Source organism: Telmatherina bonti (assembly GCF_933228915.1).
Source record: "Telmatherina bonti genome assembly, chromosome: 6".
NCBI lineage: Eukaryota > Metazoa > Chordata > Actinopteri > Atheriniformes > Telmatherinidae > Telmatherina > Telmatherina bonti.
In genome coordinates, this window is record NC_136624.1 from 4,556,583 (window position 1) to 4,583,015 (window position 26,433).

The 26,433-nt window shown below is 42.5% G+C and overlaps 1 protein-coding gene across 1 annotated transcript in view; it reads right to left on the reverse strand.

The window, feature by feature from the left end:
- Positions 1–23,769: 23,769 nt before the first annotated feature.
- cntn6 (contactin 6) overlaps positions 23,770–26,433 on the reverse strand; it is a gene marked incomplete at its 5' end in the record, with an annotated part of 115,118 nt that continues 112,454 nt past the window's right edge. Inside the window, 3 exons of the mRNA XM_079242930.1 lie at positions 23,770–23,866; positions 24,098–24,266; positions 25,175–25,287. Of these exons, the coding sequence (XP_079099056.1) occupies positions 23,781–23,866; positions 24,098–24,266; positions 25,175–25,287 (368 nt within the window). The 3' untranslated portion in view covers positions 23,770–23,780. The remainder of the gene's footprint in view (positions 23,867–24,097; positions 24,267–25,174; positions 25,288–26,433) is intronic.

Consider the following 26,433-nt stretch of genomic DNA (forward strand, 5'->3'; position numbering starts at 1 on the left):
CTACCCTGTCTACACTGTCTACCCTGTCTATCCTGTCTACCCTGTCTACCCTGTCTATCCTGTCTACCCTGTCTACCCTGTCTACACTGTCTACACTGTCTACCCTGCCTACCCTGTCTACCCTGTCTACCCTGTCTACCCTGTCTACACTGTCTACACTGTCTACACTGTCTACCCTGCCTACCCTGTCTACCCTGCCTACCCTGCCTACACTGTCTACACTGTCTACCCTGCCTACACTGTCTACACTGTCTACCCTGCCTACCCTGTCTACACTGTCTACCCTGCCTACCCTGTCTACCCTGCCTACACTGTCTACACTGCCTACCCTGTCTACCCTGTCTACACTGTCTACCCTGTCTACACAGTCTACACTGTCTACACTGTCTACACTGTCTACCCTGCCTACCCTGCCTACACTGTCTACACTGTCGACACTGTTTACCCTGTTTACCCTGTCTACACTGTTTACACTGTCTACCCTGTCTACACTGTCTACCCTGTCTACCCTGTCTACACTGTCTACACTGTCTACCCTGCCTACCCTGTCTACCCTGTCTACACTGTCTACACTGTTTACACTGTCTACCCTGTCTACACTGTCGACACTGTCTACCCTGTCTACACTGTCGACACTGTCTACCCTGCCTACACTGTCTACACTGTCTACCCTGTCTACACTGTCTACCCTGTCTACCCTGTCTACACTGTCTACACTGTCTACCCTGCCTACCCTGTCTACCCTGTCTACACTGTCTACACTGTTTACACTGTCTACCCTGTCTACACTGTTTACACTGTCTACCCTGCCTACACTGTCTACACTGTCTACCCTGTCTACACTGTCTACCCTGTCTACACTGTCTACCCTGTCTACCCTGTCTACACTGTCTACCCTGTCTACACTGTCTACCCTGTCTACACTGTCTACCCTGTCTACACTGTCTATCCTGTCTACCCTGTCTACACTGTTTACACTGTTTACACTGTCTACCCTGTCTACACTGTTTACACTGTCTACCCTGTCTACACTGTTTACACTGTCTACCCTGTCTACACTGTTTACACTGTCTACCCTGTCTACCCTGCCTACACTGTCTACACTGTCTACCCTGTCTACCCTGTCTACCCTGTCTATCCTGTCTACCCTGTCTACACTGTTTACACTGTCTACCCTGTCTACACTGTTTACACTGTCTACCCTGTCTACACTGTTTACACTGTCTACCCTGTCTACACTGTTTACACTGTCTACCCTGTCTACACTGTTTACACTGTCTACCCTGTCTACACTGTTTACACTGTCTACCCTGTCTACCCTGTCTACACTGTCTACACTGTCTACCCTGTCTACACTGTCTACACTGTCTACCCTGCCTACACTGTCTACCCTGTCTACACTGTCTACACTGTCTACCCTGTCTACCCTGTCTACACTGTCTACCCTGTCTACACTGTTTACACTGTCTACCCTGTCTACCCTGTCTACACTGTCTACACTGTCTACCCTGTCTACACTGTCTACACTGTCTACCCTGCCTACACTGTCTACCCTGTCTACACTGTCTACACTGTCTACCCTGTCTACCCTGTCTACACTGTCTACCCTGTCTACACTGTCTACACTGTCTACCCTGCCTACCCTGTCTACACTGTCTACACTGTCTACCCTGTCTACACTGTTTACACTGTCTACCCTGTCTACACTGTTTACACTGTCTACCCTGTCTACACTGTCTACCCTGTCTACACTGTCTACACTGTCTACCCTGTCTACACTGTCTACACTGTCTACACTGTCTACCCTGTCTACACTGTCTACACTGTCTACCCTGCCTACCCTGTCTACCCTGTCTACACTGTCTACACTGTCTACCCTGTCTACCCTGTCTACACTGTCTACCCTGCCTACACTGTCTACACTGTCTACCCTGTCTACACTGTCTACCCTGTCTACCCTGCCTACACTGTCTACACTGTCTACCCTGTCTACACTGTTTACACTGTCTACCCTGCCTACACTGTCTACACTGTCTACCCTGTCTACCCTGTCTATCCTGTCTACCCTGTCTACACTGTTTACACTGTCTACCCTGTCTACACTGTTTACACTGTCTACCCTGTCTACACTGTTTACACTGTCTACCCTGTCTACACTGTTTACACTGTCTACCCTGTCTACACTGTTTACACTGTCTACCCTGTCTACCCTGCCTACACTGTCTACCCTGTCTACCCTGTCTACCCTGCCTAAACTGTCTACCCTGTCTACCCTGCCTACCCTGTCTACCCTGTCTATCCTGTCTACCCTGTCTACACTGTTTACACTGTCTACACTGTCTACCCTGCCTACCCTGTCTACCCTGCCTACACTGTCTATCCTGTCTACCCTGTCTATCCTGTCTACCCTGTCTACCCTGTCTACCCTGCCTACACTGTCTACACTGTCTACCCTGCCTACCCTGTCTACCCTGCCTACACTGTCTACACTGTCTACCCTGTCTACACTGTTTACACTGTCTACCCTGTCTATCCTGTCTACCCTGTCTACCCTGTCTATCCTGTCTACCCTGTCTACCCTGTCTACACTGTCTACACTGTCTACCCTGCCTACCCTGTCTACACTGTCTACACTGTCTACCCTGCCTACCCTGTCTACCCTGTCTACACTGTCTACCCTGTCTACCCTGTCTACACTGTCTACACTGTCTACCCTGCCTACCCTGTCTACCCTGTCTACACTGTCTACCCTGTCTACCCTGTCTACACTGTCTACACTGTCTACCCTGCCTACCCTGTCTACCCTGTCTACACTGTCTACCCTGTCTACCCTGTCTACACTGTCTACACTGTCTACACTGTCTACCCTGCCTACCCTGTCTACCCTGTCTACACTGTCTACCCTGTCTACCCTGTCTACACTGTCTACACTGTCTACCCTGCCTACCCTGTCTACCCTGTCTACACTGTCTACCCTGTCTACCCTGTCTACACTGTCTACACTGTCTACCCTGCCTACACTGTCTACACTGTGTACCCTGTCTACACTGTCTACCCTGTCTACCCTGCCAACACTCTCTACACTGTCTACCCTGTCTACACTGTTTACACTGTCTACCCTGTCTACACTGTCTACACTGTCTACCCTGTCTACACTGTTTACACTGTCTACCCTGCCTACACTGTCTACACTGTCTACCCTGTCTACACTGTCTACACTGTCTACACTGTCTACCCTGCCTACACTGTCTACCCTGCCTACCCTGTCTACCCTGTCTACACTGTCTACCCTGTCTACACTGTCTACACTGTCTACCCTGCCTACCCTGTCTACCCTGTCTACACTGTCTACCCTGTCTACCCTGTCTACCCTGCCTACCCTGTCTACCCTGTCTACCCTGCCTACCCTGTCTACCCTGTCTACACTGTCTACCCTGCCTACACTGTCTACACTGTCTACACTGTCTACCCTGCCTACCCTGTCTACCCTGTCTACACTGTCTACACTGTCTACACTGTCTACCCTGCCTACCCTGTCTACCCTGTCTACCCTGCCTACACTGTCTACACTGTCTACCCTGTCTAAACTGTTTACACTGTCTACCCTGTCTACACTGTCTACACTGTCTACCCTGTCTACACTGTTTACACTGTCTACCCTGCCTACACTGTCTACACTGTCTACCCTGTCTACACTGTCTACCCTGTCTACCCTGTCTACACTGTCTACCCTTTCTACCCTGTCTACACTGTCTACACTGTCTACACTGTCTACCCTGCCTACCCTGTCTACCCTGTCTACCCTGCCTACCCTGTCTACCCTGTCTACACTGTCTACCCTGTCTACCATGTCTACCCTGTCTACCCTGCCTACACTGTCTACACTGTCTACCCTGTCTACACTGTTTACACTGTCTACCCTGTCTACACTGTCTACACTGTCTACCCTGTCTACACTGTTCACACTGTCTACCCTGCCTACACTGTCTACACTGTCTACCCTGTCTACCCTGTCTACACTGTCTACACTGTCTACCCTGTCTACACTGTTTACACTGTCTACCCTGTCTACACTGTCTACACTGTCTACACTGTCTACCCTGCCTACCCTGTCTACCCTGTCTACCCTGTCTACCCTGCCTACACTGTCTACCCTGTCTACCCTGTCTACCCTGCCTACACTGTCTACCCTGTCTACCCTGCCTACCCTGTCTACCCTGTCTATCCTGTCTACCCTGTCTACACTGTCTACCCTGTCTACCCTGTCTACCCTGCCTACACTGTCTATCCTGTCTACCCTGTCTATCCTGTCTACCCTGTCTACCCTGTCTATCCTGTCTACCCTGTCTACCCTGCCTACACTGTCTACACTGTCTACCCTGCCTACCCTGTCTACCCTGCCTACACTGTCTACCCTGTCTACCCTGTCTACACTGTTTACACTGTCTACCCTGTCTACCCTGTCTATCCTGTCTACCCTGTCTACCCTGCCTACACTGTCTACCCTGCCTACACTGTCTACCCTGCCTACCCTGCCTACCCTGCCTACCCTGCCTACCCTGCCTACACTGTCTACCCTGCCTACCCTGTCTACCCTGCCTACACTGTCTACCCTGTCTACCCTGTCTACACTGTTTACACTGTCTACCCTGTCTATCCTGTCTACCCTGTCTACCCTGTCTATCCTGTCTACCCTGTCTACCCTGTCTACCCTGCCTACCCTGTCTACCCTGCCTACACTGTCTACACTGTCTACCCTGTCTACACTGTTTACACTGTCTACCCTGTCTACCCTGCCTACACTGTCTACCCTGTCTACCCTGCCTACCCTGCCTACACTGTCTACCCTGTCTACCCTGCCTACACTGTCTACCCTGCCTACACTGTCTACCCTGTCTACCCTGCCTACACTGTCTACCCTGTCTACCCTGCCTACACTGTCTACCCTGCCTACCCTGCCTACACTGTCTACCCTGTCTACACTGTCTACACTCTCTACCCTGCCTACACTGTCTACCCTGCCTACACTGTTTACACTGTCTACCCTGTCTACACTGTCTACACTCTCTACCCTGCCTACACTGTCTACCCTGTCTACACTGTCTACACTGTCTACACTCTCTACCCTGCCTACACTGTCTACCCTGTCTACACTGTCTACACTGTTTACACTGTCTACCCTGTCTACACTGTCTACCCTGCCTACACTGTTTACACTGTCTACCCTGTCTACCCTGCCTACACTGTCTACACTGTCTACCCTGTCTACTCTGTCTACACTGTCTACACTGTCTACCCTGTCTACCCTGCCTACACTGTCTACCCTGTCTACCCTGTTTACCCTCTCTACCCTGCCTACCCTGTCTACCCTGTCTACCCTGTCTACCCTCTCTACCCTGCCTACCCTGTCTACCCTGTCTACCCTGCCTACACTGTCTACCCTGTCTACCCTGTCTACCCTCTCTACCCTGCCTACCCTGTCTACCCTGTCTACCCTGTCTACTCTGTCTACACTGTCTACACTGTTTACACTGTCTACCCTGTCTACCCTGTCTACCCTGCCTACACTGCCTACACTGTCTACCCTCTCTACCCTGCCTACACTGTCTACACTGTCTACCCTCTCTACCCTGCCTACACTGTCTACCCTGTCTACCCTGTCTACCCTGTCTACACTGTCTACCCTGCCTACACTGTCTACACTGCCTACCCTGTCTACACTGTCTACCCTGTCTACCCTGCCTACACTGCCTACACTGTCTACCCTCTCTACCCTGCCTACCCTGTCTACCCTGTCTACCCTGTCTACACTGTCTAAACTGTCTACCCTCTCTACCCTGTCTACCCTCTCTACCCTGCCTACACTGTCTACACGCCACTGCTATTAGTATGGGTGTCTATATAATGTGTTATAAGGGAAAATATTGTTTAAGGTTAAAAATGTTATTCAGGAAGATTAATAAATTAATTATGTTAAATAACATCTTTTATATTGAGCAAAGATATATATATATATATATATATATATATATATATATATATATATATATATATATATATATATATATATATATATATATATATATATATATATATATATATATATATATATAATGCGACTAGTGAGTTGGAGAACTTTGACCAGTTGTTTGTATAAACCGAATAAGCTAATGCTATGGGATGATGTTATGGGATGATATTATGGGATGATATTATGGGATGATGTTATGGGATGATATTATGGGATGATATTATGGGATGATGTTATGGGATGATATTATGGGATGATATTATGGGATGATGTTATGGGATGATATTATGGGATGATGTTATGGGATGATATTATGGGATGATATTATGGGATGATGTTATGGGATGATATTATGGGATGATGTTATGGGATGATGTTATGGGATGATATTATGGGATGATATTATGGGATGATATTATGGGATGATATTATGGGATGATGTTATGGGATGATATTATGGGATGATATTATGGGATGATGTTATGGGATGATATTATGGGATGATATTATGGGATGATGTTATGGGATGATGTTATGGGATTATATTATGGGATGATGTTATGGGATGATGTTATGGGATGATATTATGGGATGATATTATGGGATGATGTTATGGGATGATGTTATGGGATTATATTATGGGATGATGTTATGGGATGATATTATGGGATGATATTATGGGATGATGCTATGGGATGATATTATGGGATGATATTATGGGATGATATTATGGGATGATGTTATGGGATGATGTTATGGGATGATATTATGGGATGATATTATGGGATGAAATTATGGGATGATATGGGATGATATTATGGGATGATATTATGGGATGATGTTATGGGATGATATTATGGGATGATATTATGGGATTATATTAAGGGATGATGTTATGGGATGATGTTATGGGATGATATTATGGGATGATATTATGGGATGATGTTATGGGATGATATTATGGGATGATGTTATGGGATGATATTATGGGATGATATTATGGGATTATGTTATGGGATGATGTTATGGGATGATATTATGGGATGATATTATGGGATGATGTTATGGGATGATATTATGGGATGATATTATGGGATGATATTATGGGATGATGTTATGGGATGATATTATGGGATGATGTTATGGGATGATATTATGGGATTATGTTATGGGATGATGTTATGGGATGATATTATGGGATGATGTTATGGGATGATATTATGGGATGATGTTATGGGATGATGTTATGGAATGATGTTATGGGATGATATTATGGGATGATGTTATGGGATGATATTATGGGATGATGTTATGGGATGATATTATGGGATGATATTATGGGATTATGTTATGGGATGATATTATGGGATGATATTATGGGATTATGTTATGGGATGATATTATGGGATGATATTATGGGATGATGTTATGGGATGATATTATGGGATGATGTTATGGGATGATATTATGGGATGATATTATGGGATTATGTTATGGGATGATGTTATGGGATGATATTATGGGATGATGTTATGGGATGATGTTATGGGATGATATTATGGGATGATGTTATGGGATGATATTATGGGATGATGTTATGGGATGATGTTATGGAATGATGTTATGGGATGATATTATGGGATGATGTTATGGGATGATATTATGGGATGATGTTATGGGATGATATTATGGGATGATATTATGGGATTATGTTATGGGATGATGTTATGGGATGATATTATGGGATGATGTTATGGGATGATATTATGGGATGATGTTATGGGATGATGTTATGGAATGATGTTATGGGATGATATTATGGGATGATGTTATGAGATGATGTTATGGGATGAGTTGTTCCTTGTATTTAACAAAAGGACTGTAACAGGGAGGGAAAGGATTTGCACTGCTTCCAGCTCTACATGGTGACACCTGCGTCCATCTAGACTAATCTCCGATGTCCCGTTGTTTGATTTCTGTGTTGTTCTCGCTCTCAGATGTGAGTCGCTGCAGAAACACGTATGATCAACGACTGTAGAACATTTAGCCCTGGAATTGTGCAAGCCTAAATATCTCAATAGAAAACTGGTAATGGAAACATCTAAATTAGGAAATTTAATATATCAAATTCTTTAATATATCAAAAAGGTTTTTATGCTCTCATGATGTTATTTTTCACGTTTTGAGTGTAAGTGTATCGCACCAGTGTACCTAAAACATTTTCCCATTTACATGTCACCACAAATGAATCCCAAGTAAAGATGCTTCTGGATGACATCTTTCTTCTTCTGATGAGGACAGCGGGAACAGCTTTTGTATCTCCACCCTCCTCAGAGTTTAATCTAGAGAGACAAGATTCTGATGAAAATAACAGTTTATGTTCTAAACAGCATTCAACCCTTAAACACCTGCCAATCCCAACTGCACTTTGTCAAATTTGTAGAAAGTTTGCTTTTATTTTCTAATAAACTAATGGAAACTCATCTGCAAACATTTAAATCTTAAGCTTCTGCAATACTGAGAACACGTTTGCTCTGATGAGGGTCTTTGTATTTTCATATGTAAAAATATTGTGACAATTTGATCTAATAGAGAATCAACATTTCTCTGTCGTAGGATTAGCATTCTAATGAGTTTTTATCTTCATAACTGATTAAATAAAAAGGTTATATTAGTCAAACTTCACATATCTGACCTTATAACATATAACCTTATAACTTCTGACCTTATAACATACTTGTAGGATTTTATGAATGTAATATTAAAGAAAAAAGAAATAAAGTGTGCTAAGAATATAGAACTTTATTAAACATTAACAGAAATGAACACAAATATTGAAGAATTTATTCACAAGAAAAGATTTGAAAAAAAAAACATATGTAGGAAATAATGTATGGATTACAATGTGAAACAGGACATGTAAGAAGGAACTGGAAATGACTGGAGGAATCATAACAAAAACATTAAATATCCAACACACACACACCAACATTCTCTGTGAAATACCAAATACCCAGCGGTGGCAATTCAAGGCTATCCAAGCCTGTTGCTGGTCCCAGTGACCGGTCAGAAACCACATGGCTCCATCCTGGACAGCCTCGTGGAGCGAGGCAGCGTAGGCCACGTGTAGGCAGCCAACCCCCCCACATCTGATCCCACTCTGGAAAACATCCAGTTTAGTATCACAACACAAGTGTACAGTATGTACACTCAGGAATAACCACATCTTCTCCCTACATGTACATGAGGGAGATAAAGAGAAAGAAGCTCAGTGTATCAGCAGTCTAAACATATAGCAGCATAGCTAAGGGATGCTAACCATCTCTAGCTATAGGACTTATCAAAAAGATAAGTCTTCAGCCTAGTCTTAAAGGTGGGGAGGGTGTCTGCTTCCCTAACACTAACTGGGAGCTTATTCCATAAGAGAGGGGCCTGATAACCAAAGGCTCTGCCTCCTGCTCGGCTCTTTGAGACTCTAGGAACCACAAGTAAGCCTGCAGTCTGCGAACAAAGTACTCTGCTTGGTATATAAGGAACAATGAGGTCTTTGATATATAGTGGTGCCTGGTTGTGGAGGGCTTTATATGTAAGGAGAAGGATTTGAAATTCTATTCTAGATTCAACAGGCAGCCAATGAAGAGAGGCTAAAACTGGGGAAATATGATCTCTCCTGCTGGTTCTGGTCAGGACTCTGGCTGCAGAATTCTGGATCAGCTGAAGGCTTTTCAGGGCATATTTAGGACAGCCCAGTAATAGAGAGTTACAGTAATCTAGTCTCGAAGTAACAAAAGCGTGAACCAGTTTTTCTGCATCACTCTGAGACAGAATGTCCCTAATTTTGGCTTTATTACGTAAATGAAAGAAGGCTGTTTTAGTAACCTGCTTAATATGTGGGCCAAAGGACAGGTCAGGGTCAAATATTACTCCAAGGTTTCTCACTGTAGCACTGGAAGCTAAAGTAATGCCATCCAGGTTCATTACAAAACTGGAAAATTTATCTCTGAGTTTTTCCTGATCCAAAGAGAATTACTTCAGTCTTATCTGAGTTTAAGAGGAGAAAATTTCTAGACATCCAAGTCTTTATATCTATGAGACAATTTTGTAGCCTATTGGGCTGATTTGTTTCATCTGGTTTAAAGGATAAGTATATCTGAGTATCATCTGCATAACAATGAAAGTTTATTCCATGCTGTCTAATAATTTTGCCTAAAGGGAGCATATATAGCGTGAAGAGTATTGGTCCAAGTACAGAACCTTGAGGAACTCCATGACTTACTGTAGTTTGTGAGGAGGACTTGTCATTTACATGAATGAACTGAAGTCTATCAGATAAATATGATTTAAACCAGCTTAACGCTGTACCTGTAATTCCAATCACCTGTTCTAGTCTTTGTAACAGAATGTTATGATCGACTGTATCAAATGCAGCACTAAGATCAAGCAAGATAAGTACGGACACAAGTCCTTTGTCTGAGACCATAAGAAGGTCATTAGTAACTTTCACCAATGCTGTCTCAGTGCTATGATGAGCTCTAAATCCTGACTGAAACTCCTCGCATAAATTATTTCTGCTCAGGTGGGCATGTAGCTGAGCTGAAACTATTTTCTCCAGAATTTTGGACATAAACGGGAGGTTAGATATAGGTCTATAATTTGCTATCACCTCTGGATCCAGAGATTGCTTTTTAAGTAAAGGCTTGATTACAGCAGTTTTAAATGATTGTGGTACATATCCTGTCACTAAAGACATACTGATAAGATTTAATAGTGATGTATTAATTAAAGGGAAAATGTCCTTAAAGAGGCTCGTTGGGAGAGGGTCTAAGATACAGGTGGATGGTTTAGATGAAGCTATTATTTTAGTTAATTCAGAGGGTTGGACAGGACAGAAACTATTTAGACACAAGTCAGATCCTGGTTCTAAGGATGCTTCAGAGACCACAACAGGCTCAACATTATAGGTAGAAGGAAGAGTATTGTGAATTTGATCTCTAATAGTATCAATTTTATTCCTGAAAAAATACATGAAATCATCAGAGCTAAGTGAGAAAGGAATACATGGCTCCACAGCGCTCCGGCTCCTAGTAAGCCTAGCTACAGTGCTGAAAAGAAACCGAGGGTTGTTTTTGTTTTCCTCTATCAATGATGAATAATAAGCTGTTCTTGCCGTACGTAAGGCTTTTTTGTATACAATTAAACTTTCTTTCCAGGTTAAGTGAGACTCCTCTAGTCCTGATGAACGCCATCTGTTTTCCAAACGCCTTGACGCCTGTTTTAGAGCTCGAAGCTGGGAATTAAACCAGGGAGCCTTCATAATCTTACCTAATTTCTTCTTCTTTAGGGGAGCAACATTATCCAAGGTTGTACGCATTGAAGCTGTTATAGTATCAGCATGTTGATCAATCTGAGCAGGAGTAAGGCTTAAAGGGGGACTCTCAGTCATGCTAACACATGGTAGATGTGAAAAAATGGATTCAATTGATTGTTTAAATTTTGTAATATTATTGTCTGATAAACATCTACTATAGTAGAATTTATTTTTGGTCAGTTAGTAATCAAATAAAGTGAATTCAAAGGTTAATAAGAAGTGATCAGACAATACCGGGTTTTGAGGAAATACTTTGAGCTTATCAGTCTCAATACCAGATGTTGGAACCAGATCAAGAGTATGACCATGAGAGTGAGTGGCTCCATGGACATTTTGTGAAAACCCAATTGAGTTTAGAATGGAGCTAAAGGAAATGTTTAAACTGTTATTTCATGGTCAACATGAATATTAAAATCACCTAGTACAATGACCTTATCAGTAGTCAGCACTAACTCAGACAAGAGATCAGAGAATTCGGTCAGAAACTCGGAGTAAGGTCCAGGTGGGCGATACACTAATGCTAAAAGGAGCGGTTTCTCTGAATTTCAGTAAGACAGAATGAATCAATGTGGTGATCACCTATCAAGTCATTGACTAATAAAGACTTATTTGGGAGGGATCTAATATTCAGTAGGCCACACTTTATTGTCTTATTTTCAGATTTTATTAGATCCATTGTTTTTATTTTCATGAGGTTTTCTTAACTAACCCCAAAAGTGTTTTTGTGTTGTTTAATTCTTACTGCTGGGGAGTTGTATAAGGTCAGAATGGGGTTTTGGGTGGGCGGCGGCAGGTGGGAAGCTGCAGAAAAGTGTGTAGGACTACAATTCTGCCTCCTGGTCCCAACCCTGAGTTGTCAATTTAGCTAACTAATAAAAGAGTCCATATTGCTAGATAAGAGAGCGGCTCCATCCAACGTGGGATGGATGCCATCTCTCCTAATAAGACCAGGCTTTCCCCAAAGAAATTAATCTTTCATTTCAAGCTGTAAGGAGCTTCAGGATGAACAAATACAAATACAACAAATCCAAGTATAATTTCATGACAGTTGACGGGAGTTGGGGGCGGGGGGTGTCCACTCTGCACATCGCAGATATATTGTGGGTCTAAACCACCTACTGGTAGGGAACCAACATCTGTTGTGTGGCTGACTGGAAGTAACTTTGTTAAAACTGGTGGGACGTGTTCAGATCTCTGCGTGAAGGTCAAAGCTCCAGCAGCAGCTTCTGGATGAGCTGCACACATTTCATGCTCTCTTTGGGAAGTCCTGTTAAAACACTGTTGCAATACTCTGGAGATGGTTCTGGGAGGTTCCTCCAGGTCCTTCTGGGAGATTAAAACTCTGTTGAGGTTGCCATGCTGTCAGTGGCTGATCCGAGTCACACAGACTCCCAAGTCTCCAGGTGTTTACCAACCTCAACCTCTTCTCTTTGCTGCCAAACAGAAAAATCTCAGTTTTGTCTTCCTTTAATTGTAGAAACTTCTCTCTCATCCAGTTGTGTATTTGCTCCAGACACTGACACAGAAAGTCTGTTGGACTACAGTGGTGACGGAGACAGTTAAAGCTGTTTATCATTTGCATAACTGAGACAATCAGTGTTAAAGTTCTGTTCTAGTGGACCCAAAGGAAACTTGTGCAGAAGAGGTCCAAGAACTTACCCACAAGTCATATCCACTGGCTCAGAATCCCAGTCATGACATCGTATAGATGCAACAACTACTTCTTATTTTTCTTGTTGTCTTGGCGGTTGGACTTGTAACAGTTTGGCCTGTTACTGCCACCGGCCGATAAGTCGTACCAGAATGCCAGCTGCTACAAGAGACTGCTTAATTGTTTATTAACTCCACCAAGGACATTATGTTTTACTGGCATTTATCTGTTTGTTTGTGTTCAAGACGATCCACAAGGTTATGGACAAATTTTCAGGACATTTCAAGGAGTTTTTGGAAATGTGAAAAGGAAGAACCGACCTAACTTGGGTGATGATTTGAATCCAGGAACTTTTTAAAGGTCTTGGCGAAGGTTTGCGCTCCGAGTGCTTTTCTGGTTATATAAAATGGTCATCCTGTACATCCAAGAAAAACATTAACAAATTAATTCCATGTAATAATCTCTTTGCATTAACAGAATAATTTTCACAGCCAGGCTAAAATCTGTGTAAACTTTACAAAACTTGAATATTCTGCAGCCCAGAAAAGTAGTTAGTTCAGCTGTAAGCAATCAGAGTGCTGCACATGATTGGTGGATTTAATGTTATTAGTAGTAAAGTAATTCAGTCAGGATTCATTGATAAGATTAGTGACCTTGGGGAAATTAAACAAACCCCAGGATCAATGTAAGATGGAGGAGGTAGGAAGGAGGAGCTTGAAAGGAAGGAGTAAACCCACTATCAAAGTTTATTTTCCAGCTAAAGAAAAACTGGAGCTGCTGCAGTTGTTTCTGGCAGGACTCCCTGCCAGTGCAGGTCCACATCAAACCGCTTTGATGGTCTATTGACTGCTGCTTGTTTACCACCTGTCTGTTGGTCTCACTGCCTCCTTCTTAGCTATCAGACTTTTGGTAGCAATGCTGCTTCAGTGATCATTATTTTACAGATAAATGCCTCCTCAAAACCTTTTGCAAGAGAAGAATTTATCAGAGAATCTGTTCTGTGTCTCCTTGAATTAGATTCCCCTTCCACAGCATTAGTCATGAAGTTTTGTTTCTTGACACGGCCACAATAACTTGTATAAAAGTGTGGGAAAGTGAAGAAATGTCAGCATCCACAGCCCACTGTGAGGAATGAAAGTAATGAGCGCAGTGTTTGTCAGTTTGAGCTTTCAGCACTGGTCTTCCACATGGAGTCTTTTCCCAGTGAACCTGGGAGGAGAGCTCTGCAGGCTGCCTGTCAGCTGTCCCATGTGCTTGGAAAGGGCTCCTGGTCTTTTTAATTCCCAGCCAATCTTCTGTCCATCAAACCACTTTATCCCTTCTTCAGAGCTCAGCTCAGGTCCACACACTGTCACTTTCCTGACACATCTCAGAGCCTGTACCTCGACAATACTAAAAAAATATTGTCAGCTTCTCCCCCACCCCTGAATCGCCTTCAACATGAACAACAAATCATATTTCCAAACTGAGTGTAGGAGCAGAGCCTCCCACCCACCTCCCAGCACCTCATACTTTCCACATTTGACTTTTTTTTTTGGCAGAGTGTGTGTATAATAGCAATGAAACCAACAAAAATGAGAGATCTGAGTTGAGCTAATGACAAGCCACTCCATGCTTATCAGGCGACCCAGGCAGTTTTCTAGGGATTGTCCCATCTCTTGATGATTATAACGAGCGGCGGCGGATTCTGCACAATGTGCAGAGCCCTGCAAAGGTAAGGAAGGTGCTCCTCAAATGCTGCCATTCTCCGGAGATTTCCATGAATAAAGGATTAGCAGCAAGCTGCGAGTCAAGCTCTGGTTCTTCCAGTTGCTTAACATATTTAGAGCTGAAATTTTTAGCAGCAGCACAGGCGGCTTAAAGCCAAAGGAGATTGTGCTGCAGTTTTCCAAAGAGAAACTAGTCTTAGAGGGCGGTAGGAGTGTGAGGTGCTGAGGCTTTACTAGCTGTTACTTTAGATCGTGTCCTACAAGGTGGAGCAAATGAAACTGTTTCCTGTTTATCTGGAACTTTTTCTTTTCAAACAGAAAACAGAAATGATTGACATGTCATACACTCAACATCATGTCAACACAGATCAAGAAGAAATTATGTTTTGCTGAGGAAAAACATGTAGCTTTTCATTTTAACGGACAAAGTGGCAGCAGAGTTTATTTTACTGGCTGAACCAATCAGGACGCATCTCTGCTCAAAGATTCTGCTTTCCTGCAGGTGAATTAATGAGGCAGAACCTTGAAACATCTGTTTTACTTTGGTAGTTTGCTTCTCTTATTCTTATTTTTGAGCTGTTTGACAGTCGACACAAGTCTTTATTAGACTGACTCCAGTTTTATGGTCAAAACGAACGACCCCTGGATCGCATTACCTGCAGGGAACATGAGACAGTGTGTCCACATCAGCTATGAAACTGGAAGTTAAACCTGATCTGTGTGTCAGGCTGGAGAATTGCTCTCATGATTGAGTTTTTATGTTTGGTATGTTAAACTAAGAACCAGGTATCAGATTTTTCATGAAGCATTTTAAACATCTTAATAACTGACGTTGAATGCAGCATGATGTCAGATAAAATCCAATATTTTCTGTCAGAATCAATGTTTTAAAAATGCGATGTGTCCAGATTGTGTTGATGATGCACAAACTAAAGCAGAACCTAGCTGTTGGTCTCTGTATCAGACTGGCAAAACATGCACCAGTGGTTGGAGGTTGAATCCTACATCTCTGGCCTCTTGGTTGTAACCTCAGTCATTTCTTATCCTGTTGTTGTTTTCAACTTTTTTTTAAATACAGAAAGTTTTTTCAGGTACTACTTCATGCCAAATGGCAGTTTAGAAGTGTGAGTGGTTGTTTGTCTCTGTGTGGTCCGGTGATGGACTGGTGACCTGTCCAGGTGTACCCGCCTCTCGCCCACTGATCGCTGGGATAGACTCCCAAGCGGCATGGATAATGAATGAATGAATGAATGAATGAGGTAAAAAAAAAAAAAAAAAAAAAGGGTTTTCACCCTGATTTAAAGCAGCTGGCAGTTCCAGCAGACCTGCAGCTTTCTGGAAGTTCTGGTTTCTCTGACAGACAGGAAACCAGTGTGAAGATCTCAGGACTGGAGTCATCCGACCCACTTTCCTGGTCTTAGTGAGGACCAGATCAGCAGCATTCTGGACTAACTGCAGCTGTCTGATGGACTTTAGGGAACCTGTAAGGACAGCGTTACAGTAGTCTAGTCTGCTACAGATAAATGCAGAAATCCTGCTGAGTCATCAGTCCTTTAATCCTCGTCATGTTCTTTACCAATAAAAGGCGACTTCACATCTGTCTCGATGTGATGCTGAGGTTCAGGTCTGAGTCCAGGACCACACCGACATTTCAGGCTTTGTCACTAGTTTTTAAAGTAGCTGTCTGAAGCTGGTTGTTGACGTTAATCTTTATTCTTTGGCTGCAAAGACGTTTGTTTCAGTTTTATCGTTATTTAACTTTACGAATGAAGTTCAATCTGATCAATGCACTTGATCAGAGTTTATATCAAATGGTAAATGGTAAATGAACTTGTACTTATATGGTACTTTTCCAGTCATTTCGATCACTTAAAGTGCTTTACACTACATTGCACATTCCCCATTCACATGCACTCAACCTGACAGACCATCGGGGGCAACTCCCGGCTCAGGGACACGACGCCAACCTTCCACTTGGAAGACAACTGCTCTTCCTCCTGAGCTCCAGCTGCCCACTGGTGAGATAATCATGTAGATTTGTGTGTCATCAATGTAACTATGACAACATATAGTTATTTTAACGTGTAGATCAGGGGTGTTGAACTCCAGTCCTCGAGGGCCGGTATCCTGCAGGTTTTTGGTGTTTCCCTCTACCAACACAGCTGATTCAAATCAAATGGATCCAGCAGCTTCTTGTCAACTTATTGATGAATTTTGATCAGGTGTGTTGAAGCTTGGAGACAACAAACACCTGCAGGATACTGGCCCTCGAGGACTGGAGTTTGACAACTGTGGTGTAGATGTTGAAGAGCAGTGGCCCCAAAATGGAGCCTTGGGGAACCCTGCAGGGATCTTACTGTGCTCAGATTTACAGTTACCTATAGACACAATAGAGAGAGGTTCTCTTTGTCCTGGGGGAGATTCAGCTGTTTAGTCGCTGCAAGAAGAGCCTTCTGTGAACGTACTCACCATATTCACCTGGATCAGTTCACAGCAGTCTGGAGTTCTGCAGAAACATCTACAATCAGATGTCTCCTGGCACTTTGCTCCATCAAACAGAACAAAACACAGAAGCTGGTTTAAGGTTTCAACTTGAAACTTTATTCCTGTAATCTCACAGAGATATCTTCGTAATACAATAGTATCACATGACTGAAGTAAACTGCAGTTTAGGTTAGAGACGGTAAGAGTTCTGTCATGAAAAGCAATCTGGGGCATCATCATCATTTTCACATGTATGTATTCAGATTTAACTAGTTTACATTCAGTACATCAGAGTTAAATAGGAATGTAACATTTAAATAAAAATAATCTGTAAGAAAGTTTGAACTGTGATTGTTTAACATAAATATTAATTCAATGACCAAGTCACAAAATAAAAAGTTCTGACAAAAACTAACACACACAACATCATTGAAACAATCAGTCCACTTTCTAACCTGCATCTTAAATTTCTCTGGAGGACACATTTCAGTGCAACATATGCATAATAGACAAAGAAAAAACTGTTGTACAACTGCATGAGTTTATGTGCAATGCAATAAAAAGGCATCAAGTAATATGAACTGACAACTGAAATTTCAAATTCAATACTTCATTAATACCGTTCCTATCAGATGAAATCTGATGGAAAAAAAAGTCATCTTCTGCATAAATATCCTGCACCAGTGAAATGGAAATTGATTTCAGTTGAGATGTTTCTGCAACATATTCCCCACAGTCATTTTAAATTTGGCTGTGTTGTTCAGTAAACATTTTAAAATCATTTGTAAAACGTCCTCGTCGTGTTCGGTTTATGATGGGATGCAGTTCAGCTTCAGTCATTTTTGTTTAATATTCCAACTAATGTTTCCACTGATACAAAACACTTATGTGCTAAAACCTTCGCTAGAACTTTGATACTTACAAGTTTTTATTTTATATTTTATATTTTAAGAGTTGTACGCAATAAGCCATAACATTATGAACATTTGTGTAATCAATAAGTTCTAGTTATGTTATCAAAGTAACCCTGATTATCAAGGTGTGGACTTTAATGCACCACTGAACGTACGCTGTGGTCTCAGGCACCAAGTAATCAGCAACAGACCCTTTACATCCTGAAAGTTGGAAAAAGTTTCTAATTATTTGTTCAGCATTTCCCACAGGTTCTCTACAGACTCAGATCTGGGGAATATAGATGCCAAATCAACAATTCAAACACAGCAGCATCTCTCAAACCAATCTGAAGAGTCCACTTCCTGTCTGGGTTGATGGTTGGGGTCATGGCGACAAGGGTCAGCAGGTGCATCTTGCTCTATGTACATCAGACACTGTTTTCCTTTACAATGAAAAACTAAGAAAAAACCCTTTTTCCTGTATTTGTTTACTTGGTCAGTTAGATCATGAACTGTTGTCCCTTTTCAACACCAGTACATGACTGCTCAGGCTCTGTGGTAAATATGAACGCAGGCCAAGAGGACACGTTAACATTTACACTTGAAACTTGCAGCCGTGTTGAATAAAACAGCTTCCATAAGGGCCCACAACCCCAAAAAGACAAGCTTATACCAACCTGTACATTTATTAAATCAGGAATTTGTAATGTACATGTTGAAGAGCAACCAGCACACAGCAGGCATAAAAAGTTAAACACCAATCATCAGTCCAGCTGCTTGGTACCTGGAGATACTGGTGAAAACTTTTATGAATTTTTACCTTCCTAAATGGACATGTGAAACAAAATCAAAATATATTACATTCTATGTGCATTAAAAATGATGATTAAATGAGTTCAACACAGCTGTGGATGTGTCAGTACAATGTAGATGGAGCAGGGATAACTCCCAGGTCCCATACCATCAATATAAAAATTGATGCAAGCACACACTGTCCTTTTAGCTTTTTTTTGTCAATATAAAATCTGAAAATGTTAAACGCTCAGTTATTTGGGTTTTGGTTTAGAAAATAAAAAGGGTAAATCCAAGTGTTTCTGACCCATTTTTCATTTTCTCCTTCAAAGGAAAATCTCTGCCTGAATATATACGGACCCCCCTGGACCATTCTACAACCAGCCCACCCCATGTTCAGCCAACTGACCACTCTCATTCTACATAGTTCATTTACTCAGACAACACAGGCCAACACTTTCTTCCTCAGTGCTCTTTTGTCTGGACCATTTTATGTAAGTCCTGACCACTGCAGACCACCAACATCCCATAAGTATTACAGCTGTGGAGATGCCACGATCCACAACAAATTATCAAGGCATAACCCAGAAGGTAGAGTCCACGGTAAACATTTTAAGAGTGGTTTTCCATTCTTCTGCCAGTGATCATAATTTCATGGCTGATTGATGTCAAACTTTCATTTCTTTTATCCTATGTTTTAACCCAAACACAAAAATCCTGTACAATTAATTCCAAACAATTACATACAATATTACATCCAAAATACAGAATATAGGATTCAAAAAGATGCCCTTTTGCAAAATGACCACATTTTCAACTAGTGAACAATTAGCTTGAAGCACAGAACCAGTCAAGTTGGAGCCATTGACTTTCATTTGACTAAGCAGGTTCATTCAGACGTTTTACTAAAAGAACATGAAGTTAAGGCAAAGCAGGTTGAACTTATCCCAACTGGACTCACTGGATGGCTGACATTAAACTCTTTACGTTTCAAGTCAGAAAGTTTCTTGATGTGTTAAAGCTTTGAAAAGTTCAGTCAGTTTTTTCTTGCATAACAAACACAGAAGAAAACTTTTACAGCCTCATCATCTTTATGGTAGTTTGCATTGGGAGTGCGGACCAGAAAAATGGTCTGTTTTCATGGATTTGGCTTAACCCCATCATGTTACCCGTTACCTAAACAGATATTTTAAATTTATGCAAAGCCAGCGTGTAATCCCAGTAAAAGCAGCACGTTTAACAGCATTAACTTGTATGAAACACGTGGATTATTAGAGCAAATCTTCTAACAAAAATGATCAAGTTGTTTACAGACCCATATTTTCACAAAATATAAGCGCTCAGGCCCCATTACCCATAAGTCCTTGTGATGTGATTATGTTCATGTGTGTAATGGTCTGGGTAAACCTCTAATGAATATGCAGCTTTTCCTGCAGCGAACAATTGGACTCTCCATAACTAGACAAGCACAGCTCTGATTAATAACATTACCAATGAATCTGCTCCACTCAGGTGTGTGTATCGCCAGTGCCACAGAGGCAGTAAAGATACAGCATCAAATTTAAACCAGAAATACAGCCAGTTTCCCAGTTTCCCCTTGCACATGTAAAGAAGGGTTGCAACATACTATGTTGATTCTTTTAAGTTTTAAACTTGTTTCTTTAGGAACAGGCTTGATTTGAAATATCTTTTTGATTTGTTTGATGTTATAATTATTATCTTCAGACAATGTGGTTTCTGAAAAGGAAAATACAGGAATTACCAGACTGGAAATGACTGGGACCATCACCACACTAGCGAAACTCTTATTGTTGCTGATGCCAAATTGGAAGGACCCACTGTTTGCTTTTGTATCCATAAGAATTAAGGGAATAATTTTTTTCCTAATTTTACAAATATCTGCAATGAAATGAAGCCTACAGGACTGAGTGTGCTAGCTTTGCTTACACAATTACACAAAAATATTTACACAAAATAACACACATATGGCAAATTGCAAGACCAACATGGATGTCTTGAAAGTAGGAGGTTTTGGCTTGAACCTTCAAAAAGACTAAATTGCCTCAACTGAGAGGGCAGACTACTTGTACTTTCAGGCTGGGGGACTGGTCCAGACTGTTGTTTGTGCTTATGTACTGACAAACAGTTCTGAGTACCCACCCTTTTTGGTGTCATTGAATGGAGTGTTGGAGAGTGCAACCTCCTGGAACTCCGTCATTCTGCTGGGGTACTTTAAAGCTTATGTTGGCAATGACTGTGAGATCTGGATGGGCATGACTGGGAGGAGTGGCCCTGATCTGAATTATAGTGGTGTTTCGTGTTTGAACTTTTGTGCTTGTCACAATGTTCATAACAAACATGATAAAGCATCAAAGTGTCCACATGTGGACTTAGTGCCAGGACACTTTCAGCCACAGCTTGATCATCAACTTTGTATCTTCATCATAAAACTTGCAATGTCTTGGATTCTGGAGGTAAGAGAGGGGTGGAGCTGTCAGCTGAACACCACCTGGTGGTGAGTTGGCTTAGATGGTGCTGGAGGATAATGGTAAGACTTGATAGACCTAAGCAAGTTGTGAGGGTCTGCTGGGAACATATGGCCGAGTCCCCTGTAGGAGAAAGCTTCAACTCCCACCTTTGGTGGAGCTTCAACTATGTCCCAAGTGAGTGGGATGCACATGGAGGACAACTACCAGATGGGTTCAGAGACTCTGTCATGTTCTCTGCCTGGGTTAATCAGTGGATTCAGTTCACCTGGGATCATCTGATTGCCACTCTGCCACGGTTTCCACTCTGACAATCAGTACAACTCATTCCATCTGCTTTTCCCTAATTGCCACCTGGTCTTCAACAATATAATCTCACCTTATTCTCTCCTTACCTGCCAGATTATTAGCACGGCTTTCTGCCCAGTTGAGATCCCGCATTCCCTGACTGCCTTCTAGATTGGAAGTTTTGATGCTCTGATTTCCCCTCTTGCTTTGCCCTTATCGGATCCTTCCTGCCGGTTCTCAACTTCTGGTTGTCGACCCACACCTTGCCTCTGGACCTCGAACCATGCCTGTTGCCTTGATAAGTACCGTTTGCTTCCGGATACTGACCATTGCCTGATCCCTGACCTTGTGGATTTTTCAGCTTCCCTCTGATCCACAGGATCAGCCCAGTCTTATCAGACTCATTCCCTGGATTTAATAAGGCTGTTTTCTTTTCTACTAACATTCCCGTGTGTGGTTGAATTACCGGGTCCTCACAGTCACCCATTACAATTCTGGTCTATACCCTCCGGTGGCTCAGGAGGGGGAAGCAGTGTTCCTTTAACACTAGTGGGGATGGGGAGGCTGCTCACCTTGACTCAGGATGTTGTAAGTTGATGGAAGAAATATTTTGAGGACCTCTTAAATGCCACCAACATGTCTTCTCATAAAGAAGCAGAGCTGGAGAAATCAGGAGTGGAGTCTCCTCCCTCCTGGTATGAGGTCACTGTTGTGGTCAGTTTCTTGGTGGTAGGGCCCTGGGAGTGGACGAGATCCGCCCAGAGTTCCATGGATGCTGTGGACTGTTCTGGCTGACATGGCTCTGCAGAATTGCATGGACATGGGGGGTATCTGGTACTCTCCCTCTTTAAGAAGGGGCAGCTTCAACTACATGGGGATAACACTCCTCAGCCTCCCCGGGAGGGTATATTCAGAGGTCTAGGAGAGGAAGGTCCATTGGATAGTCAAATCTTGGACTAAGAAGCAGCAGTGCGGTTTTTTTCCTGGTTAAGGAACAGTGGACTAGCTCTATACCCTATTCAGGGTTCTGGAGGAGCCTGGGAGTTTGCCCGACAAGTCAACATGTGTTTTGTTGACTTGAAGAAGGGATTCCTGACTGGCCTTAGAGGGCTGGTTATCAAGTTCTCCTGGAATGTTATATAGTTTAATGCTTTGTCCCACCCTTCACCCTCCCATATTCACACGGGCTTGCAGACCTTACTGCATCAGCTCTCCTAGGGTTGTCCTGTTGCAGAGACTGGAGAAATGAACTGGGAAACAGTTCACAGACTCACTCACTTATGCATACATACACTTGCTTATAATTCACTGCCTTGGTTGGACCATGGTCCCTTTCCCCTCCCTCCAGTCCCAGGCAATGGTTTAGGTTGGATGTTCTAATCAGCTGCTATTGGTTGTGCTGGGAAACCCTGCTACCCCCTCCCATTTATTTCTTTGTTATAACTCTCTGAATACATGCGTTTTTGTTCTCAGGTGTGGTTTCTTAGTATCCATACACTGTGCACATTCAAGCACAACATACAGATACCTCTTTTTGATACTCACTCATCCTCTTTTCTTGTTATCTTGTCAGATATTAGTTCCTGCCACAGATGGGGTTTGTAACATTGTGCATGTTAGTTTGTTGTGAAGAGACTAAACTATTTCTATGATTTCATAATATAGAAGCAAATTTCGGTAAATGGAAAATGCCAAACATGAACACTTTGTTTTCACTAAACTGACAAACACTGTGAAATGAAGAAATGCACAACTGTCAAACTGCATGTGCAGTAAGAGAAACGTGCAAATTAAAACAGAAATTGTAAGTTGAGGCAAAAATGGATGAAAATGGAGAATGAAATGGGGAAACTAGTACATACACCTGTACTCAAGGTTAATAGCCTGTGTAAGATAAGGTAGTACTCTCTTTATGTTCAGCTTATGTACACACATGAGAGGAGCATCTCCATCACTTAGTCAAACCAAGACCTGAGAGACACTCTAGTTGCTGCTGCTTATTCTCAGAAATCTGACATGTAGAGTGCATACACCCCACTCCTCCCAGTGTCCAGAGCTGAATGGAAAGGCATCATAAGCTACAACATGAGCAAAGAAAATATAAAAAACATAAAAGAGCAAATATTTACTGGAACTGGACCCACACATCCTGCTGAGTTAAGACCTATAAAAAAGAAAGAATGAAAAAAGAAATATTATTGTTAAAATTTGCATTTTTTTGTCAGAAAAATCTGTCATTTAGGAGAATATACCAGAAATACTACAGCTCTGAGCTGGCATGAATTGTCTAAAATGGTTCATTGGCCTTGAGTAATTGTCTTAGCTCCCATCCCACTGCTTTCCTGTAAGCATGATACTGTAAGCATCTGCATGCTTCCAGTTCTGTTTTACTTACTAGACGTCTTTGGTATATGAATGGGACCGCTGCTGGTGCCATCGCCCCCTTCGGTCAAAGCTTTGACCTCAATTACGTAGTCCTCTCCAGAATGGATTTGCAGTTCCACGGTGGTCTTGTTGGTTTTTAAGACTGAAGTCCGACCATGCAAGTTCTGTCGACACACAACCTGGAAGAGAGGATGAATCCTGAGCCGAAATATGGAATTCTCAACAGTGGCTGTGAGAAATTAAACCTCATTGCTCACATATGTTCACAGTGTCATCAGAAGGAGACTTCCTTCTCAGCTTGCATCCATAAACACGGGTTAGGAATGACTGAAGGGCTTATCAGCATGCAGACATACATCAAGATGGGTTTTTTGGTGCTGCAGAGGGACAATGTGGAGTAACCAACTAGCCTGACATGCTTTGGATGGTGGGAGGAAGACAGAGCACCTGGAGAGAGCCCACACATTCAGAAAGACGACTGTTTGAGCCTCCCCCCAGTCGAGACTCGTACCAGGGACCTTCTCGCTGTGAGACCACAGTGCTGACCACTATTCCACTGGGCAGCCCAGATTAAAACCTCCTTCAATGAAAAAATAATCATGCAGTTTCACCTGAAATAAAATCTTCTGCTTCGTTCCTTCAAACCTCAAGTTAGTTAAAACGTATGAAAACATCATCCATTTCTTCTCCACTGGTTTCCATGATTAAACCAGTCCTGTCTCCAGTTCATGTGTAGCGTTCTTCCTTACAACAGAACTCCTCAAAAGACGGATCTTTAAAGGAACGGGGCTGCATTTCTGTGGAGGGGAAATAACTGCAGCAGATTTCTTTCTTTTACAGAAAACAAGCAAAGAGGACAAAAGAAGACTCATCGTTATCATGGATAGAAGAAAGCAAACTCTCCCTGCAGGATGAAACCCTTTTATCACCTACAACAGATCTTTTAATTGTAAAGACCAGCCAGGCCGATCCATACTGCAGCAGAGGAGGCTGAGGTCCATCTTTTCAGAAAGCCATTTGTTGAGATGACAGCTGCTGAGGCGGGATTTGTTTCCTCACTTCTGGAGTTTTTCTCTGACAAACTCACCTTGTATCCTGTCACCTCCGACTCGTTCTCCATTGCCTTGACATGCTCCCAATTTAGAAAGATCCTGGAGTTGGTCAGGTTCCACTCTATGCTGCCAGGAGGACGACTCGGGGCTGGAAGATATGCATGGAAACAAGGTTGACAAATGAACGCCTACGCCGCTATCATCAGAAGTGTTCTTTAACTCTGCTGTGATTTAATCAGCAGGTGATTGAAGTTCAGCTGATTTACCTGGAAGGAAAAGAGGTCAGAAAATGCTCGTTGATTAGCCTTTTGTGTACGTGCGTTTCAATCTGCTAATAAGGAAGAATGAAAAGTTCAGCCTGACAAAGCATACGCGGCTTTAATGCATCCAGCCTTCAGCTTCAGGCCATCTAACCAACGTTCAACAAGAAGGAACAAAAAGCAGCTGCAGATGAGGAGAAAATCAATTAGAGGAGAAAAACTAAAAAGGTTTTATGCATCTGTGCCGTGAGTGATGTTGGGTTCTAAAAGCATGAATGTCACAAAACAAATTGAATTAATTAAAATGAATCATGTCTTGAAGGAGAAGAAACAGAGTTTCAGACAACCTAATGCATTCCAGGTTTATTTTTGAAGTCTTGACCATTTCAGTAAAATCTTCTTAAATCTCGTCCTCTTAGTGCGACATTCCTGCTGCTGCAGAGGGACTCAGTTTTCCATAAGGAGGCGCTCACTTCTAAAATGCTCTTTTAATCCAATTTACACTGATTTCATTTAAATATCTAAACACACTCAGCAAGAAGAAAGGCTGCAGAGCGTCTGCCGCATGGCGGTGTGACTGTCAGCATTAGTTCCAGCAGTCAGAAACATTTTGCACGTCCACATCTCTATACTAGTTTAAGAAACGTGTGGAAAATATGGAGAGAAAAAAATACACGTACTACTGCAGGGTTGAACTGTTAAGGAGAAATTAATCTATTTTCTGCTCAAGTCTTTAGTGCAGGGGAAAAATCTGGAGGTTGAAGGAGAAATGTGAAACCGGTGCAGATCTGGTATCACAGCTCAGAGATTCAGATTCACACTCAGCGGACTGAAGGCCGAAGTTAAAGATGGCAGATGGGGTGTGTTTCAGGACTACATGTGCTCTGAAGTTTCACACTGTGGAGATGTTATGTTACACACTATGTTATGAATGGAAAGCAAAGCCTGGAGGTTGCTATGGATACGCTGGTGGTAGTAGATTAACCAGTTACAGATTACCAGTAACACTTGCTTTCTTTAGAGACAGGTGTGAT